Consider the following 21,357-nt stretch of genomic DNA (forward strand, 5'->3'; position numbering starts at 1 on the left):
TGGCGGGGGCGGCCTCGGGCTCGGCAGGAAGGCGCCACCACCGCCCTCTGCCCGTCCCCAGCGTGCCCCGCCCCGTCCGGGGGCCCTAAGGGCAGGGGCCTGGGCCGAGGGGGAGCCGAGCCAGGGCGGTACCATTCGGAACAGAGAGGGGGGCTGGGGGGGAAGGGAGGAGCCAGGGGTCAGAACCCTGTTGGGGGCGGGGGGGGCCACACCCTGGGAAAAAGGCTTGGGCACATCCAGAATGGACCAATCAGCGAGCAAGGCCAGGGTGGCGTCAAGGGGCAGCTCCGGCCAATGGGAAGGGAGAACACTTCGGAGGTTCGGAGGAAGAAAAGAAAAAAAAAAAAGCCCCACGAAACAACAATCGAATCCGTTTGGGGGCTTGGAAGGCTGGGAGTGGGCGTCGTTTATAGCACGTTCCAGCGCCTGCCCTCCCCTTTGAAGGATGGGGTCGTTTGCATCACTCCTGGGCCGCGGGGAGCACACGGAGCTGAAGAGGGTCCCGAGAAAGTAGACGGGGATTGGCCGTTTACAGGGGGCACTTGATTGGGTGCTTCGATTTGGGGGGGTGGTGTGGGTGGGACGGAGGTGGCAGCTTTGTGCTCAAAAGAGTGAAATAGAAGGTTATGGTCTCTTCGAGGGAGGCAGGAGTGGGCAGAGGTCCACCATTCCCCCTCACTGGCTACTGACTTAAAGTGACAACCAGCAAGTGGATCGCAGATAATCTCAAACCAATGGATAACTTAAAAATACCTCTTGAGCTCTGAACACTATCAACATATTCAGTTCCCTTCCCAGCACCGGGCAGGTTCTTGAGAGGATGAGCAGTGGTAGTCCGGGCCCACAGCTGCCACTGGGAATTTTATAGACATTTATGGCGTGGCTTTTGGCTTCGGAGTTAGTCTAGGGTCCCACTGCTTAGTCACTAACTGAAATCTTAAGCCTCTAAAATAAAGGCATTGGGACTAGTTACCTTTGAGGTGGAAGCACTTGGGAACTGATCTGGAGAGTGATGGGCTCAGAAAAGAGGGCCATATTGGTGGGGGCCATTGCAAAAGAATATTCGTGGAGTGGCAGAACTTTTGGCCCAGGGATTCCAAATGTCTGCAAAGCTCCTGAAACTGTATGTAAAATGGTGTAGGTGTTTGTGCATTTTTCTGGGGAGGGTTCATAACTTCAAATTCTCAGAGGGTTCTGTGACACACAATAATTAACCCCCATCTTGGTCTAAAAAGAGTAGGGGGACCCATCTCCAAGGCAGGAGGTGAAGTGCAGTAGTGGCTATGTCCTTTCGGAATCAATGGAGGGGTTTCTCCAATTCCTTGTGAGGACTCTTGGCTGCAGGGGCCCTCTCGATACGTATTGTCATCCAGAGAAAGGCAGGTTCCTCAGAGCCGAGAAGCTGACGTAAACTGCCATGCAGCAAAGTAATGCTTGAATAAACTATAAACAATGGTGAGGAGCTGGCCCTGCTTAGGAAGTAAAGGGAATAGAGCTTTACTTCTGAAAGCTCATCTACCTCATCTGTAAAGTAAGGGTAAAAGTGCTAACTACTCTAGATAGCAACCTGTGTAAGCCGGGAGGCTCACACATGAAAAGAAAACCATAGTGGTTAGACTTAAAGCTGAACCCAGCTTCAGCACCATCCTAGGACCAGCCTCGAGCAGAATCCAATTGAATGATTTGTGCATAATGCTGCTAGGTTCAGAGGTTAAGAATATACAGTATTTAATTACTATCCCTGACTCTTTAAACTGGTTGTTTATGGTTATATCCGACGTGATGGATTTAAGGTTGTAGGCTAGGGTAACTTCCCTCCAGTCCAATTTAGGACAACATAGTCCTTGGTAAGAAAATAAGGTCCCCTGACAAGTGCGACTGGAGAAATGCAATGAGGAGCATCCAAAGGTGTCTTGTCTAACTTGAAGGAAATGGGAAACAACACAGAACACACTCCAGTTAAATAGATTAAAAGAACGCCTTTATTTCTAAAATGTGGCTTAACTACACCCACGGTGTGCTAAGCCAGTTTTGGAACTGATCCTGCAGCTCGGAGTAAAACCGGACCAATGGAGGAGCAGTCAGGGCTCCCAGTTACAGGCACCAAGGTGTCACTACTCCAGCAACTCAATCTACAGAGTTTTTCTTCAGCTGTTTTTTGTGACGTATGGAGAGTCGTTTTGGATTTCTCTGTACGACAGAGAGGTCCGACCTTGAGGAAGACCGGTAGCCCACATCCTCTGCTTTTATAGGCTTAATGATATGGCCTGGCTTGGTGACAACCTTGGGCATAGTCAGCTTTTGGAAGGACCTCTGGGTGTTCCATGTAGATCCTATAGGGGTCTGAATGGTCCTTTCAAATTGCTGATGGTGTGTGAATGGATATGGAAGCATCCGCACCTAGAAAGGAAGGCAGAGTGATGTGGCATGAGCCAGGCCTGTAAACTCTGATGGCACCTGGTCAGGTAGTTTTAGCACACAGGCCATAGTTCTACACAATGGTTGCAGTGAGTGAAGCTTCTGAGAGGCTAAGGTATCCCCATGCCCCCATCCAACCTTAGGAGTGCCAATCTGCTTGATGGCATATGGGAGTAGAGGGGCCTAATTTGGATTAGAACCTCCCTTCCCCCAGGCTTACACAACAATCTAGGGATTGAAAAACCATCCCAACAAGGCCCCTGCAGCTATAGGAACACTACAGGAGCTGCAGGTTGCTGGCCCCTAGTGGGTCTCCCTATACAACATTGTGACTGCAAGACACATCTGAGTATTGGTGTATCTCTGTGACTCTCCTACCCTCTTCATGCTCTTAATCCCTTCCTTTCCTCCCCTTGATTCACAGGATTGATGTTTTATGGAACCCAAAGATTTACTCCTGAATCCTGAACTCTACCAGGCTATTACACTTAGCTTCATGCTCTTCCCAAGTCTCATTTCCTTGCCCAGGATTCTTCTTCACTCCACCAAAGCGCTACCTTCAGACATATAAATAATCTTTAAACACCTCCCCAATGGCCAAAGAGGAGCAAAAAGATGTAAGCAGAAAAACGGGTAAGTTACAATCAGTAGTCTCTAGAGATACTCAATGGAAGACTCAAGAGAAGCTGAGTACTGCCGGGCAGTCCTGGTGGTGGTGAAGGACACAGATTCTTTAGGTTAAGGGAGGGTCTTAGTGGGGGTGACAGCTAGATCTGTGCATGTCACCCAGAGCAAAAGAATAGAAAAAAACACCTGCACAAAATATGCAGTCTTGGGAGGTTTTTCCCCCTTTGGCTCAAAGTGCTTTATTCTATTGCATGCTGGGACCTGAAGTATATATAGCTTATTAAAAAGATGAAGAAAATCAAGGGAGATTCTTGGAAAGTTATTTGTCAATTTACTGTGACTGTATTAAAAAACAAATAGTTAAGATTCCTGGAAGGGAAAGGTGATCTTTATTGAGGTCTGTACTCTGTCCTTCGCCTAGAATCCGGGCCCGGTGAAGCACCCCTTTTCTCTCCCTCTTATCCCATAACTGCTTGTTCATTGCCTATTTTCTGGTTATATATCCTCAATTGGGATTACAATTCAATTTATGCAGCAAAATAAGATCAACAGAGTATTACTGAAATGATATTTTCTCCTCTCTTCTGTACCTATTAGATAGCCCTCCCCCACTTCAGAAGGAAAAATACAACTCATTTCAATATTAAACCGGCTGGGGACAGATCACAGGGCCACAGGCTTTCAGAACTGAAGGGAACATAAAGGTCACCGAGTCCAGTCTCATTCCCAAGTCCCTTTTACACATGCTTACAACCCCAGAGCAACCCCTTCTCTCTTCTGACCGGCAGAAAGTTTTTCCTTGAACTCTGCCTTTCCTCTAACTTCTGCTTTATGTGACTTCCACACGACAGCCTTCATTATACTGGAAGACCATGATCATGCTCAAATCTGCTCCTCTCTTGGGTAAACATCCCTAGCTCATTATCACATGACACAATTTTAAATCTTTTCATTGTCCTGAACAAGTACTGGTTGATCTTCATTTTTCTTAAGATGCAGCTTAAACCTATAGCCTCTGAACATTACCTGGACTATAAACAAAAGCCTGCAGAATGGCAATTCTTAGTTTGCTGAGACCCATTTGCATCAGCATTATCTGGGGGTACTAGCTGAAAATGCAGATTTGGGGGCCTCACCATTGCTGCAAAGATTATCCTTTAAGTTTTAACTTTCCCAGCCAGTAATTAAAACAGCAGAGTCAGTTTGGAATTATTCATCTCAGAGCCAGTGAAAAGAAAAATAGATCCGATTCTGTGGCCAAGATCACACATCCCTCTTGACCACAGAGCACCAGAACGCTCCTCCCAAGCAGGAGAGCCAGGCAGCAAAGAGGAGGTTGCTAAAGGCTCTCTATCCCTCACCTGATGAGCCACTGCATGGATGTTCCGCTTCTCATTGAGAATCACATTTGGCAAATTCTTGTCTTTCCTTGGAGGACCCTCAGGGGCTTTAACGAGAAACCTGGAAAGCAGAACGGCAGGACGTCTGACTAAGAGCATTAAGGACTTAGCCAAAAGGGCAGAGAGGACACATGAGGGTCAAGTGGGAGAACTTGGTGCCCTTCTAACAGGCTTTCTTCCCTGTTCTTACCGGCGTCTCTTCTTGGCACTGGGCTTCAGGCCCACACCACCCCACTCGCCCCAGCCAGGCAGAGTCAGGTCCACATCCTTCGGCTTACTCGCCTCCACGGCTTCCCTCTTCTCTTTCAAGAAGTCTCTGATGACATCATCCCCAGCAAAAGCTTCCTTTATCATCTGCCTTTGATCTCTCTCTTCATCTTCCTGGGAAGAAATGAACAACAGCTACAGCTTGCCTCCTGAGCCGAGGTTCGTGGCAAGACCGCTCAACTGCTGGGTCGTGACATTTTAGCGCCCCCTAGGGGGAAGTGCGGAACAATGATGGTCTTGCACTACAAACCCATCGGCAGCCAATCAAGCTCCAATCTTCTCTCTAGGGTAAATATCCCTAGCTCATTATCATATGACACAATTTTCAACTTTCAATAAGGACACTGCAGGGTAGAGGAAGGAACGGCCTGTGTTAGGAGGGGGAGCTCCAAGTGGGCCTGGCCAGAATGTGGGGGTCCTCCAGCTTATATCTCTGAAAAGACAGGCACCAGGGCTCCTCACTTGAGCAGTTTCAGTGACTTAATCCGGGAGCCGCTCCCCCGCCCCCCCCCATCATTCGAGATCCCACCGAGTAGAGCAAAATATTGTCAACAGCTCACTGACTCACCTTTGAGTTGTCCTGCCTGGCATCTGGTCAGAGCTCTGAGTGACTCCCTCTTTCCTCTGAGGGCTTTAGAGTCACCCCAGGGAGGATTCGGTGGCTCAGAATTTAAGGCGAGGGAGTCTCAGCAGCACTCACAAATTTGCATCTACGAAACTGTCACTGGGACAAGCCGGGCCCATACTACTCCAGACCTCTTAACTGCCGCCATGTGCCCCCAGCACAGAACTTCACTGATTCTATTCCTCGCGGAGGAAGGACACTTTCCACACCAGCTCTGATACCCCCCAATGGCCCACGACCCTGGCTCTGCTCACCAACTCCTCTACTGTCGTGGGAACTGCCAAGGACTTCATGGAAGGAGATTTTGTGGTCAGGAGGTTCTGGAGATCAATCATTTGCTCCTTCCTTTTCTTCTCCTTGGGGACACCAAGATGATTACTTGGGTTCCTCTCCAACTGCTGCCCTTCTACCGCAACTCTGGGAAGCTCCTTGTTTTGAAAACGTCCTTCTTTGCCCAGCTCCTCCAGTTCATCCAGAGTTCGTGCTCTCTCCGGCCTCTGCAGCAACAGAGGCTCCTCTTCCTCCCCGGCAGGTTCCTCTCTCTGGACCGCCAGAACTGTCCTCGTTGAACTCAGTTCTTGCTTCCTGGACTGATGGCTCTCCCTGTTGAGTTTCTGAGACAGTGCCCTCAATTCAGACAGCACCTCCTGGCTGCTAAGATCTGGGGGAAGAAATGAAAGCTGTCGGAAAAGTAGGGTGGGAGCTGCCTTGTCAACAAGCGTCTACTGGCCTCTCGCTGGGCGCTGGGCACCATGGGAGACATGCTAACGGGGACAAACGGGTAAGAGAAGATGCCATTCGCTGGATCTCCTGGCAAGTTCACTAATCATTACCTGTCAAGTCGTGAACAATGGAGTTTAGGAGTTAAAAGCAGCATGTTGGGAAGCAGATGTCCGGGTCCTATTCCCAGCTTTGCCAATGACTCACTGTGTAACTGGAGCTGTGGCTTATTTCCCCGTAAACTCTGCTTGGGAAGATCACCCCAAATTCCAAATTTGTATTAAAAGAGCTGTTTTAGCCAGTGGCCTCTAAATTCAACTTCATTGTCATTTATGATTTGTAATTGCTAAAAAACTGTGATTTCTAATTTGTAATTTACACTGTAATTTCCTACTTGTAAAAACTGTATCCAGCATTGTTTTACCTTAAAGCAGCATTTCACAATCTGCTGTGGCAGAGTCAAGTAGCTCACACTTTCCAGCCACGAGCATCATCTGAGCAAATACTGCTAGTCTCCGAGAGCCCCGAGGGAAACACAGCCGTGACATGCTTTTAAACTGTCCCTTGCGTTGACTCAAGTTGCCTCCATTCCCAAGTTCATCCTGCTCTCTAGCTCTGGCTTGAAGCCACTGGAAGAAGCTACTTAGATCTGGCCTGAGGACATGCATGTTTATTTTCAAGGACTAACTTTCCTTGCTCATTCTGTTTGGGGTCCATGCCTTCCCACTATTTTAGGATACTATTTCCCCAAAGGTTTGGGATCATTCTATTTACCATCCAAGGAAGTCCAAATCCACCTTTCATTCCGCAACCAACTGTTCTACACATTTCACTAGATGGGCAGCTTTTGAGGGGGCTTGGGAGGAACCATCTCGGCCTGCGGTGCTGCTTTCTACAATCCTCTCGGAAGCGACTGCTTGCCAATTATTAATCCCAGAAGTCTTTAGCTGAAAACCCTAAGTAAAGGTCCTCCAATACATTCTAAATGACAGCTTGAAAAACAAACTTTTTTTTTTTTGCCACTTGCTGTCGTGTAAATGCATTCATTATTCCTCTAGGAAATATAATCGGACCCAAGAATCTGTCCAGATTCAGGTGATTTCTGAAGGCAGTTAGTTTCCTAAGCAGGCTTATAAGGCTTTGTCCCCAGAATGGGAACTCTGACCTGCCTCAAGGGTGCTAAGGCTGCTAATTAATATATAACATGCAAATCGAGTCTGAGCATGGCGTAACAATTCTAATTTACCCTGTACCTTGTGAAGTCATTCATTCCTATCAAGAAAATCACACCCCATATCAACATATCGACAGACAACTGCAGTGATGATTTGAAGACACTTCATAATGTCTCAAAATACGCCTCTGTCTGTGGGTGTGAACAACTTTCAGATTTGCCAGTCCACCACATGTACTTCTCACTGGCTTGTGGGTACCAGTGATGTTAGCTCCTGCCCTTCCTTCAAGGATGGTGTACTTCTGTCTTTCTGAAGACTGGACACACACTCTAGAGCCATGCAGATGCCTGCTTATTAAATGCCTTTGAAGGAGAATGGTCATGACAAATCTGTTTTCTCTTCAGGGACCCAGGGCACTCTCTTGAAAGTACCTAGAGCCTAATCACTCTGTGACACAGGTGGGTGGACCCGGCTTCCCTCTCAGTCTGCCAAGAGCACCAGCACTAGGCACTCCTCCCCTCTGGTCCACCACTGCTCACCTTTTGCTTCTTGACTGCCCACCGGCTTGGCGATCTGGTTGAGCCCAGACTTTTGTCTAAGTGATCGCCTTTCCTCAAATTCTTTCAACAGAATTTCTTCCGCCACCACTGGTCCTTCTTCCTCACTTTCAGGAGCCTCCTGGGCTGCAGGCTCTGCAAGTTCTTCAGGGTCCCGCTGGACCTCAGCCTCTTTTGTGTCACCTGAGTGATTCCTGAACATCCAGGGGTTCGGTCTGTCTGCCTTCACCTGCACCTCATTCACCACGTCAGGGACAAAGGGTTCACCCTCTTCCTCCGCACCTCCCTCCTCTTCCGCACTCTCGGAGGCCACCTGGATCTTCTGCATCAGCTCTTTGTTCCTGGCCAATTGTTCCTGCATAGCCTGGCGAGCCTGGAGGAAAGGGTCACGGCACGAGCACCTTGTCATTAGTGACCACAGTAACACCTTTCTTGGTCCATTTCTTAGAGCTGCCTCCTCTCAATCTGACTTAAGTATTTCTTACTGGTACCTACTGTTCAAACTGCACATACACCACTGTGTTAACAGCTATGGAATAAAACAGAAGACAAATTCTTTGTCCTCAAGGAATCAACATGTGAAACAAGGTTTAAAAAAAAAAAACACACAACTCCTCTCCCCTTTAACTGGACTTGCCTTCAATGCTGCTTCCCTTTCATCTCTCCCTTTCCACCTTGTTCCCGGTCATTTTCCTCTCTGCCTCAGAGATTTTCTGATGCCTTTTTAGAGTCCTGGTTTTCCAAGCATCCTCATGGCTCTTTCCCAACTCTGCTTCTGCTAGCATCCTTATGGATTTTCCTTTCTTTCCTCCAATTCCATCTCTGATTCTTAAGAGAATGGTATTGTTTTACATATATCAGTAATGTGAACAGAGTGATCCCCCCGGTAATATTAGAGAGTAGCCTCAGAGTCCCCTTGCTGAAGTTGTCTTAAATCAGAATAAAAGTTAAGGCTTTACCTACACAGCTGAACAGCGAGCCTGGATGGTCTCTCACCCTGATGGTCTCTTACCTCCAGGTCGTATTTGGCCATAACTGCCTTTGACTTTGCCCATTTCCCACTGTTCTGGTGCTTAAGGCTCATTCGCTCCTGGAAAGAAAGGGCAGAGTGAGATCCTTATTGCTTTCCGGGGAAAGCTGGTTCAAGGGTTGGAGGCCAGAGGCAGCCTCACCATCATTCTGGCCTTTTCGAGTTTTTCCAGTTCTTCCAATGCTGCAGCAGGATTGACCTTCTGCAGCTTCTCGAACTCTTTTAGGGCTTGCTTGGCCTTTCCTTTCTTCAGAAGTTTGTGATACCTATAGGATGAGAGAGGGGTATGGGGGAAGAGATTTAGCTGAACCACTGGCGCCACACACGAGTGCCCCGCCACACAAGGGGTTTCCCTATGTGGGGGAATGGAAAGGACATCACAGAGCTAGCTGGCTGCAGGGAGCCGGCTCGAGACATGCGACGCCCCGCGGGACTCTCAGTCCCTGCAGCCCCCAAGGGCAGACCTCTGCAGAGCAAAGAGTCCCCTCTGCTTCTAGAACGCAAGGGAAGAGCAGAATAGGATCCAAAGAGGCAAAAAGGCAGGAAGGAAGCCCTACTGGCCTCCACAGCTGTAGAACTCAAGAGCTCATTCGGCAGAACCACTCTGTGATGCCCTGGAAGGGAGAGAAAGTAATTGAACAGTCCTCTTTTTAGCAAAACCAAGACGGAAAGCCAAAGCCACAGGAGCAGGTACTACTGAAGGAGGCAAAACTCTCTGAGGTTGGTTTGAAAAAGAAAGAGGCTAGTCACTACTCTTTGGGACCTCTCCTACATGACCCCAGCCGCCATGGGCAAGGTTCTCTCCTAAGGACTCGTGATTCTTCCTCGTCACTTTCTTCCATGGAACCCAAGGCCGGTACACAGGGGCCTCCTTACTTTTTGCTTTTGATTTTCTTCTCTCTTCGAGCCCTGGCCTCATAGTAGGACTGCAGGGCCCGGGCCCTTTGAAGCTCTGCTCGGCGCATCTTCACCTATAATGAATGACATTTACAGTGACCCCTGGGTTTGATGGCAAATGCTGGGAGAAAGAGAGCATGTCTGGGTGGATCAAAGGGCCTAGCACACTTACCTCTTCCAGGCTCATGGCTTTGAGAGAGGCCTTTTCCATGGGAGTCAGTAAAGGGTCCGTCACTGGCTGCTTGTTCTTATGGAGGAGATTAAAAATCTCCTGCTCCAGGGGAGTTCTTGCCTTAAGGAGGTAACAGAACACTCTAAGTCTTAAATCATGCTCCTAGAGTCTCCCTCTTTACAATCCTATGGCCATATACTCTATGACATTATAATTGGAATCACGAACTGGATAGGACTGACTGTTACAGCAAGAGAAGGGGGTTCCAGGCTCGCTGTTCAGCTGTGTAGATAAAGCCTTAACTTTTATTCTGATTTAAGACAACTTCAGCAAGGGGACTCCGAGGCTACTCTCTAATATTACCGGGGGTGGGGGTGGGGATCACTCTGTGTTCAGATTACCAATGTATGTAAAACAATACCATCCTCTTAAGAATCAAAGCAGGATGCCCTTAAGGTCAATGCTGGCAGGAGAGAGGAACAGCAGTACCAAATTGTCAGTCTTAAGAGTTGCAAAACAAAACGGTCCCTGTATTGTTATGTATATTTGAAGCACAATACTCTTAACATAAAGTTAGGGACCTCAGATCCATATCAGCCTCCTTTTAAGAATACTTCTAGAGAAAAGGGGAGGTTAGGTCTTAAGATGAGCACAAAAAGACACTGCCTTTAACAATAAGACCTTCAGGTAATTAGCCTGCTTCCTGACAGTTCAAATTTAACTCTCATCAGTTTCTAACTTTGGCTCCAACTCCTCAGTTGCCAGTTAACTTTGCATACTAGGTGGTGTCTACGCTGATGAAATGAATGGACTGTGAACCAGTGACTTTACATGTCAACAAAAGACCCCATTTGCTGCTTGACTGATATTGTGAGGATGGCTAAAATAATCAGGCTGATCGTGTCATGGTCCACTTTGGCAAGGCACAAAGACAGCCTGGGGCAAGAGCCAGTTTCAAACCTCATGCACGTATTTTATGTGGTTTTCTTCAACGACCATATACATCACGGTCAGTGTTAAAACTTACAAGTATCTGGACAAATGCATAAACACACATCATCACACGTTACACGGCACTATTGATCTAACCATAAACCTACTGAATAGTAAAGGTGCATGTTCTTCCATTTTTAGTATTTGCAGTAGTAATCAATCACAGGCTACAAAGTGATTTATATTACAATGTTGTAATCTCCCTCCAATTCAATTCAATTTACAAACATTTATTGATTGCAGCTACATTCCAGGCACTTGTGCAGGGTGCTACGAATACACAATTAAGATAGTTCCTGTCCTCATAGAGCTCATAGCCTTTCAGAGGAAAGAGACATATGCACCACTAACAACATAATGGGTTAAATATTAGACCACAGGAGTAATCACAGAGGAAGGAACAATTAATTCTGATTAGGAGGTGGGGCAGCTCGGGGAATGAAGAGACTTTTTTTTTTGCGGTAGGCGGGCCTCTCACTGTTGTGGCCTCTCCCGTTGCGGAGCACAGGCTCCGGACGCGCAGGCTCAGCGGCCATGGCTCACGGGCCCAGCCGCTTTGCGGCATGTGGGATCTTCCCGGACTGGGGCACGAACCCGTGTCCCCTGCATCGGCAGGTGGACTCTCAACCACTGCGCCACCAGGGAAGCCCCAGGAAGAGACTTTTTGAATTAGGCTTTGAGGCATAAGCACAATTCTACAAGGAGGTGGAAAAAGCCAAATGGAGAGATGAGTATAAGCAAAAACACAGACCTAGAGAAAGCAAAGGTATGTCAGGGAACAATGCACTGTCCAGTGTAGCTAAGATGCCGGCACTTCTGTCTCATTCGGTAAGTGGAGAGCCTTTTGAAGGATTTTAAGCAGGAAAGTGATAATCGGTTTTGTGTTTTGGAGACAAAATCCTGGTGATTGTGTAAGGGGTTCTATGGAAGGTGTCAAATGAAAATGAGGAGGAACCAGGGATGTGAGAGTTATTACAGAGACAGAACTACAGGACTAGACCCCCTGCATGGGCTGGGGGTGCTGGCAGTTGAGGGGAGAAGGAGTTATGCCATTGACTGAGTTATAGCATGAAGGTCGTGGTATAGAGCTTCAGGGTCTGGGGAAGGAAAATGCCAGGCTTTCTTTGTTGTTGAGAAGTTTAGGTGCACAGGGGAGAGCCAGGTGAGGCCTGCTAGTCATATGGAACATGGGTCTGGAACTCAGAAGGAGTTGAGAGTGATCTGTACCATGTTTACAGAGCAAGAATAAAAAGGACTAAGGAGAGTCAGATAAAAAGCAAAACAAACAGACAAGAAAACAACAGCAGGACTACGTCACAGAAGCCAAGGGAGAAGTTTTAACCACATGATGTGTTAATAGCGTCAAATAGGCTGAAGACGCAGAGGACTTGGGATCTGGCTACTGGGAGGCGCCTTGCTAACACCTTCTGAGAGAAGTTTCAGGAAGGCAGTAGGGGAAGAAGGTGAGAGAATGGAGACCAGCTCTTCCCAAAGCATGTTCCTCAGCAGCTGACAAGATTTACTTCATTTTTTAAAAGTTTAAAATTCAATGTGTTCGATTTTTAATAAAATCAGCCTGTCCTACCTGGGTTAGAGTAAATCATAGGGGTTTCTTTACTATCTTTTCATAGCCTTTAAAAGGCTAGCGTAGGGGCTTCCCTGGTGGCGCAGTGGTTATGAATCTACCAGCCAGTGCAGGGGACATGGGTTCGAGCCCTGGCCCAGGAAGATCCCACATGCCGCGGAGCAACTAAGCCCATGTGCCACAACTACTGAGCATGTGCTCTAGAGTCCGTGAGCCACAACTACTGAGCCCGCATGACACAACTACTGAAGCCTGCGCGCCTAGAGCCCGTGCTCCACAACGAGAGGCCACCACAATGAGAAGCCCGTGCACTGCAACGAAGAGTAGCCCCTGCTTGCCACAACTAGAGAAAGCTCGTGCGCAGCAACGAAGACACACAACAGCCAAAAATAAAAATAAATAAATAAATTTATTTAAAAAAAAAGTCTAGCATACACCGTGGACCGCCAATCTCCAGTAGGGGCATGTGGCATTTTCTAGCAAACACCCCACCCAGTCCCACTCCCAGGGCATACTAAGAAAAGAAGGTTTTGAGGAGAACACTTTGGGAAATGCTAGTGTCGGTTGCCAGTGGAGGGAAGGAGGGAGTGGTGGGAAGTTACCTCACATCATTTCTAGCACTTTACAGTTTACAAATGCTTTCTCACACATTATCCCCTTTAATTCTTCTCAGCTAGAGTCAAACGGAATTTTAGGAAACTGGACCAAAACTACAAGTGCAGACATTTTGGATTCTTAATTTCCAGAAATACTAGTATATTGCTAGTCCTTGGGCTTTGCCCTCTAAGGCACTGCCAGCCACAAAGGACCCCCTGACTTCTCTGTGCCATGTTGGTGTAATTTCTCAAAGATGAACCTTAGGGCTTCCCTGGTGGTGCAGTGGTTGAGAGCCCGCCTGCCGATGCAGGGGACACGGGTTCGTGCCCCGGTCCGGGAAGACCCCACATGCCGTGGAGCGGCTGGGCCCGTGAGCCATGGCCGCTGAGCCTGCGCGTCTGAAGACGTTGCTCCGCAACGGGAGAGGCCACAACAGTGAGAGGCCCGCGTACCGCAAAAAAAAAAAAAAAAAAAAAAAAAAGATGAACCTTAGAATGAATGGTACAGCAGGTTTGTGTACAGCATCTGGGCCCCACTCTGTCTCGCACAGGGAGTTCCTGGAGATCAGAGGCTATGCCATTCTCAGTGCAACCCGCCCCCCCCGGCTTCTCATCTTTAATGACCAACTCGGCTTTGACCTGCCATCTCTAAGGTCATACCAGCATCTGGAAAAAGCAAGGTGCAGAATAGCGTGTAGTAGTACTACTACTTTTCTGATTAAAAAAATGAGGTAAACATAAATATATCCATAAAACTCTTAAGTTAACAACAACAAAAAACGTATAAAAAAGTGGTGATCTCTGGGTGAGTATGGAGGTAAAAATGAACAGATGGGGGGACAAGGGTGGGGTCAGACTTTTCTCTATGTATTTTCTATACTTATTTTTGAATCCTGCAAATTGTATTACCTCAATTTTTTCCCCCTAAAGTCTCCCTTCCATCCTGCAGCCACACTTTAAACCTGGTCTCTTTTTCATGTGGAAAAGGAAGCATCCTAGAAAGCGAATGGTGGTGACTTCAACAACAGTATCCGAAACAGAGCTTATCCCCGTAATGAGCAATGACTTGCTCAATTTCTAGCTATGGCGGCAAGCCATGTTTACTTTGATGATCTTTAATTACTTCAACTTCCTGACACATAGGACACCATTTTCAGATTTATAGAAAGCAGAGAAGCCATCTATCCATGGTTTGGGCACTGATGTTTTGGACTATTTTTCTACTAAAGACAGAACACCACATTATAGACTGCATAACCCATGGTGTATTGGAAAAGAAAGGCTAGCTGTTCTGAAGTTGTTCAGACTAAAAATTGAAACTTTAGGGACTGACACAGGATTACTAACTTTTAATTTTGCCAATGGCATAACTACCGTTCCACCCCCAACCCCATCATTTACTACCACCATCATTTTGTAAAGGAAAAGCTATTTCAACACCATTAAAGTGGAAAGAATAACCTCATAATAAAAAAGAGCTGGCAACCTTACACCAGCATACTCACAGTTGTCCTTTTACTTCAGACGGATGAAGCATCTGCCAGAGATCATTGTTTGGGAAACCCAGTGCTAAAATACCTTTTTTATTTTCTGCAGCTCAGTCATAATGAGTTACTTGCTAGACTTCTAGTCATTATCAGCAATCTGCTATATTTTAATATGGTATTCCTTTTCAAGCAAACTTTGGTTCTGCTGCTCATATATTCCTCCTAAGGCATCATTAATGCTGCCAGGTTCCTGATCGTCCCAAGGTCAGAATGTTGGCTTTAAAAGCTTTTTTAAAAAAATCCAGTGTGTGAAAAAGAAAACATCATTATGTTCCTTCTCTATTGGCAATCAGATGTGGTCACACAAACACATGCAAATAACCATGCAGTGGACTATCCAAGCTGAGGAAGCTGAGGAAGGGCGATGACAGAGCTATGGCAACTGGCTACGAATCTTGCTCCCCCGCCCCCTCCCATTTTGACCGTTCAACTAAAATGACTGCAGCTACCATTTCGGCTTAAGGTGTCCAACAAGACCAACTGCAGGCTCTGCAATGTCCACGCGGTGCAATCTCACCTTCCAAGGTGTGCTATCCTCGTGTTGCACTTACCTTCCAGCCACTGACCACATGTTCGATGGGAGCAAAGATGGACTGCTGCTTGCTCAGGGGAAAAACCAGCTGCTCTGCTTGCCGGTTCTTCTGCACGACGGGATCCCATTTGGAGAGGACTTGTGAGGTTTTATTGAATGCCACTTCTCTGTGGATCTGAAACAGGCAAAGCACACAGAAAGAAAGAGCCATGAAATTAAGCATCAAACTCAAAGGACCAGCAGGAAACTAAGAGGCCATGTTTCTTAGTTTAAGAAAGAAATCAGGATGCTTGAGATTAGCTCTTGCTTACTTCTCAGGACTAAGCTTCCCCTGAGATCAGTTTTAATCTTTTCCAGGGTGAGGCAACCACAACTTTCCTTCCTCCCATTTTTCAGGCCATCCCCCCTTCTCTTCTTACGCTATTTTTCCTTGTCAGTTCAATTTCTCTTCCTTAATGGACCACATTTTCTTTGACTCACCCGCTCAATCTCTTCTCTGTGAAGGGGTAACTCCACAGTCTTCTTCGATTTGACTCTATTCAGCTGCTTTTTCACAGCAGCCAATGAGGATGAAGTTTTAACAGGCTCAAGCAGATCTGAAAGGACCAGCTTTTCTCCTGATCCTGCAGAAAGGACAAACTTTCTGGTCAGACTGAGAAGTGAGGCAAAACCTCAACATCACATAGGGAGAGACCTCAGTAGAAAATGCTGGCGGACAGGCAGGTGTGCAGGGAAGCAGGAATAGTCCTCTTACTTCAGTCACTAGCCAGAGTGACGCCACTGCCTTCCTACATTCCCAAACGTGTTGGAAGGTGGAAGACAGAAAACTATTTAAAACAGTCATTTGCTTTTCTCCTGGTCTTTCTGCTTCCAGTCTTGCCCCACTTCAATTCATTCTTCACACAGCAGCCAGAGTGTTTTGAAAATGTAAATCGTAGCACGTCATGATCCTGCTGAAAATCCTCCAATGGCTCCCCATTATACTTTGGTCCCTGTCTGTCTCTCCAACCTCATGTCATCCACAGATGGAGAATGCTCCAGCCGCACTGGCCTTCTTCCTCTTCTTCAAACATGCTGAACGTGTATCTTCCTTAGTGCATTTGCGCTAGCTGCCCCCTCGCCTGGAATACTGCTCCCTATCTTTGCATGGTGACTTTTCTTGTTATTCAGATCTCAGCTTAAATTTTGCCTCTTCAGAGGCTTTTCATGCCCAGCCAACCGAAAGCAGCCACTTACGTCACTTGACTGCATCATCCTGTTGTAATTCGCTTATTGTCTCCCTGCACTAGAATGTAAGCTCCACGAAGTTGCGACTTATTCCTAACTGTAGTCCCAGAAACTGATATATGGTAGAGGCACGGTAAGTATTTGCTGAATGGATAAGCTTGGAAGAATATATTGTTACCAGTTCTGGGAGGTTATGTTAATGGTTACTAGAAGCACATAAGTCATTCAAGCTGCATAAGCTGTGAATATGGTGGAAAAGATTTGGCATCTAGACTTGTTATCAAGAAAAAATCAAGTTAAAACACTGCCACTTACTAGATCATATATTCTCAATCGGGGTGATATCATTCCCCCACCCAGGGGTAAAAACTGGTTCTTCGGTGGGCAGGGGTAAAAAAAAAAAAAAACACTTAGATACAGCCATCCCTTGGCATCCATGTACAGGGGACTGGTTCCAGGACCCACCAAGAATACAGAAATCCAAGGATGCTCAAGTCCTTTGTATAAAATGGCACAGCACTGATATTTGCACATAACCCATACACATCTTCCCGTATATTTTAAATCATCTCTAGATTACTTATAATACCTAATACAAAGTAAATTCGATATAAATAGTTGCTGGTATGCGGGATAAACTCAAGTTTTGCTTTTTGGAATATTTTGAAATTTAAAGTTTCAATCCACATTGGTTGAACCCACAGATGTAGAACCCACAGTTACAGAGGGCTGACTGTATTAGTTTTGTGTCCCTCCAAAGCTCAGCCTTACCTAAGAAAATCTTATTCCTGGTGGCAGAGTAGGCGAGGAGGGAGGGAGGAAGTGAGGAAAAGAAATGCCTAAAAAGGCTCCTCAGGGGAGCAATAAAGAAAAAAGTTTGAGAAACACTGTACTGGGTGAAGGTCCTTGAGTAGGTAACTTGACTTCTCTGAGCTCCAGCAGTAGAGGAGAGATTATCTGCCTGTCCGAACTCAATGCACTGTGAGAACTCAAATAAAAATGAAATCAGGGACATGACTAAGCTCGTGAGAGGCAGCTGTCTTCATTCACATCCCTCTATCCTAGAAGTAGCTCATCAAGCTCAGTGGGAGATCCTGACTGTGGCCTTTTGGCTTTCTTCTAGAAATGGAAGAAATTCAAGAGCATCTGACTACCCTTCTTCACCCCCTCGCACGGTAGTGTTTATGGTATGATTCATTAACCACATCAAAAACAGCTGGGGGCTTCCCTGGTGGCGCAGTGGTTGAGAGTCCACCTGCCGATGCAGGGGACACGGGTTCGTGCCCCCGGTCTGGGAGGGTCCCACATGCTGTGGAGCGGCTGGGCCCATGAGCCATGGCCGCTGAGCCTGTGCTCCGCAACGGGAGAGTCCACAACAGTGAGAGGCCCGCATACCACACACACACAAAAAAAACAAACGCTGGGAAGTGACCATTATGCTTTTGGAACTCCACAAGTTCCATGCAGATAGTTTCCTTTGGTTAACTTACCTTCAGAACTGACACTGAACTCTGACACCTTCAGACTAGCCTCAGATCTCTCAGTCAATTTCCGCCTGAAATTAAGCAAAACAGAATACAGAAAGAATGGATACATTTTTCTGGGGAACAAACACTTCTCTCTTCAAACAATGCTTTGGTTTCATTTCTATTCTAGAATCAGGTTTTGTCATAAAGCAACCAGGAAATCTGTTCCTAAGCTGGACATGGTAGTCTAACCATCTCTTAATGTAGGCTCAGCCCCTCAAAAACACAAGGCAATGCAAGGTAGGCATAATGAAAAAGGTATTGGACTTGAATTCAAACATATCTGGATTTGAATACTAGATCTGTCACTTATGAGCTGAGTGACTTTGGGACATGTCAATCTTATTTTCTAGTTGAAGAAACTGACATGCAGAGAGGATAAAAAACTTGCCTACAGTCTCCAAAGTACATGCTCTGACAATTGTATCTTCATTGTCTTAGGCACTCAATAAATGTTAGCTGCAGATAAGTCTCATGGAATCAGCTAGTTATAACCTGTCCAAATCGAAGGGAATGTTACCTATTCTTTCCATCAAGTGAACTGATTGCTTCCAGAAGCTTTTGATGCTTTCTTTCTCCATCACTGTCCCCCTGGAAACAGAAAAGGAAAAACCATCAGAATGATGAGGGGAGGGAAAAGACAGTATGGCAATTGAGGCCCATGTAAAATCTCTCATTCTTTTGGTCAGTGGAGAACTGGTGAATCAGATGAGGTCTGGCGTGCAGGCATTCCAGCTCAAATGGAAAGAAATGCTTCAATAAGCCAAACTCCCTCACTGTAAGGAACATAGAGCCTTAGTAACCAGGAGCTAATGCCATGCCTCTGTCTTAACTTGTTTTGAGAAGAAAAGTGCCATGAGAAAAATGTTTCTGTATAGAATATATAGTGTGATCTGACACAGAAACTGACATAATAAAACCAATTTAAGTAGTTTTGTCAAGAGAATAAAGAGCTGGAATTCCTATAGCAGCTGTTGGAGACCCAGCTTAATTATGCATATGTATATTTCAGTCGGATAATCAAATAACCCTTTATGGAAATCCAAACTTGGGAAATAGGGAAATCATATAATACCATGTGTTTTGGTCTTATATACTCAACTTAAGCAACCTGAGGACAGTGTATCTTATATACGATCTTGGAATTCCCATAGCACTTAATACAATATCATATACATGAAACACTAAATACAGGTATTCTCTGCTTTTTGAAAGTTTGCTTTGCTTTACGCCGCTTCACTTTCACAAAAGACCTACATTAGTACCTGCTTTTGCTAACTGAACAAAATCTGAAGAGGATTTTTGCTTTTACAAAAACAAACAAAAAGCCTTAAAATGAAAATAGCGTCTAGCATTTGTTTTGCAGTGAGTTGTTATAGAGGCAGCACATACTCAGAGTGGCACCACCAAGCCCCTTCCCTGGAAACTACACTTAGCATCTCAGCATCAAGCTGCCATAGCTTTGAACTGTCTATGAGAATTTATGCTTTATCTTGATTTATTTTGTGTTTCCATTAGCAAGATGTGTCCTAAGGTAATAGCTTCTTTGCTTTATGCCATTTTAGCTCATGAAAAGTTTCGTAGGAACACTCTAATTTGGGTAGTGGTGGAAACCTGTAACTAATTTATTTGTGAGACCTGAGCAAGTATAAACAATGTTGTCACCCCTTTTCTTTCCAGGAAATGTGGCATCTACCCTAATTTTGAGGCAGAAGGGAAATTGGAGAAGGCGGTTTAGTGGGTGTCACCCACCTCATCTTCACTGGTGCTCAAGGGGTACTCTCTTGGCAAATCCTCTAGTTCTTCCTGTTGGTTTAAAGCCAGAAGGCTGCTAAAGGAGATAAAAGAGAAATATTATCACTTGAAACAATTTTTCTTATGTTGAAATGATCTCTAAAACATAACTGCAGTTCTTAGTACAGAACAGTCCTATCCCCTGGAAGAGGTGCAAACCAAGCAGTGTGAGCATCTTTGGAAATTTGTCAAGACGTAAAATTTAGACTGCATAAGGCAGGCATCACCTGCAAGAGGTGAGCACTGGTTAGTAATACCCATACAGAACTGCATGAAAATGAAAAAGATCTAACACTCTTCAGTGACTGATTGGCACTCCATTTCCCACTGACCTCTGGTAGGCTGTAAAAATGTCAGACCCTAGGTAAGGTGGCAGAAGACGCTGTTGCTAGCCCTTGAGGCAAGGCAATATCACAATCAACATTTCTAAATCCTCCACGTGGAAGATACCTGTAAAGGTGCAAGCTTACTTAAAAGTGACATCTTGATCATTTGTTCTCAGGAATAGGGAAACGGGGAATTGGAAGAAAGCAGCTGGAGCTTGCTTGGCAAAGTAGGTGCTTAATTTAGGAGACTGGTACCCAGAAACAAATTATAGAGTCTACCATTATCTAATGGTATATGTCAAACTCTGCTAGGTACCCATTACTAAACAGATTATATTTAGTTCCCCCGGCGGCAGGCATGAAACGCCACAGAAAATGTTGTGGATGACTCCAATGAGCAAAGGTTTCCAAGATAAGAGGACTTTATAACGCAGTCACTGTCTGCGCAGAAGGTTGAAATGCTTCCCAGCAGCTGCAGAAAAAGGAGTCACGTGATGAGGAAAGTGCAACACGTTAACTTAGCTGGAGAGGGACAGGCCGCATCAGGACCAACAGGGATGAGACTAAAAAGCCGGGGAGTGGAGGGAGCGAATTAAATTAAATTAAAAGGGCTTTAAAGGATGGATCATGGAAATAGTAACGAATGGCGAAGTCTTGGGAGGGGAACAACCGACGCCAGCTAAAAGGCGGACTCCATTTCTCAAAAGCCCGGGAACCCGACCCACAACGAAACCCAGACCCCTCTTCCCCTCCGCTACGCCTCACCTCTCCGCAGCCCGACTCGAGCTCATCTCACCAGCCTGGATCTCACATGGGCCCGGAGCGGAAGCCGAAAGGAAAGCAGTTTCCGTGCCGGCCGCAAAGCAATTTCTGCTTCCGCCAATCACGCGCGACAAGGTGCGTCACTTCCGGCCCGCCCCGAGGCGTGCGAGAAACTGGAGCCGCTTCGGGAGGGTTCCGCTGGGAAGCGGGAGACTGGAGATAAAAGCTTGTCAGCGGACGATGCTTTGCTTACCCCACCCGCCCCTCAGCCCTCTGGCGCGCCAGCGTCCGTCCTCCCGGCCCTCCGGGTTCCCTCGCGGCGCAGGTGGGTGAGCTTAGCGGGAGGGTGCTGTGCTGTTGGCAACCGGGCAGAGCTTCCTGCGTCTGTCCGTGATCGACAGCGTCCTGCGAGCCTGCTGCCAGCCAGCTCGAGGCTTTATTGACCGCCCGGGAAGTGGCCAGCATCGTGCTAGGTCCTTGCGATCCGCCCATGGAGAAAATCCCCTTTCACCCCGCGCCCTTTTGTAATTGCAGCTCTGGGTTCCTACTTCCCTACGTAACAGTTTCATCCAAGAATGGGC

General features: G+C 46.5%; 1 protein-coding gene across 3 annotated transcripts; it reads right to left on the reverse strand.

The window, feature by feature from the left end:
• Window positions 1-1,964: 1,964 nt before the first annotated feature.
• On the reverse strand, window positions 1,965-20,859 carry UTP14A (UTP14A small subunit processome component). 3 transcript variants are annotated; one of them, XM_060137740.1, is made up of 15 exons: window positions 20,780-20,858; window positions 19,647-19,725; window positions 18,415-18,485; window positions 17,859-17,923; window positions 15,622-15,764; window positions 15,161-15,316; window positions 9,889-10,008; window positions 9,696-9,790; window positions 8,962-9,085; window positions 8,802-8,879; window positions 7,772-8,162; window positions 5,592-5,998; window positions 4,636-4,826; window positions 4,407-4,506; window positions 1,965-2,400 (listed from the first exon to the last, which is right to left on the reverse strand). In XM_060137740.1, exons 1-15 carry the CDS (start codon window positions 20,803-20,805, stop codon window positions 2,128-2,130), a joined length of 2,319 nt encoding a protein of 772 aa, XP_059993723.1. In that variant the 5' UTR covers window positions 20,806-20,858; the 3' UTR covers window positions 1,965-2,127. The 3 variants fall into 3 exon arrangements, 2 of the variants coding, with proteins under 2 accessions (XP_059993723.1, XP_059993724.1); XM_060137741.1 differs by having other exon boundaries at window positions 19,647-19,722; window positions 20,780-20,831; XR_009538465.1 differs by having other exon boundaries at window positions 2,260-2,400; window positions 4,728-4,826; window positions 20,780-20,859.
• Window positions 20,860-21,357: the final 498 nt, after the last annotated feature.

The sequence above is a fragment of the Lagenorhynchus albirostris genome, chromosome X (genome assembly GCF_949774975.1).
Source record: "Lagenorhynchus albirostris chromosome X, mLagAlb1.1, whole genome shotgun sequence".
NCBI lineage: Eukaryota > Metazoa > Chordata > Mammalia > Artiodactyla > Delphinidae > Lagenorhynchus > Lagenorhynchus albirostris.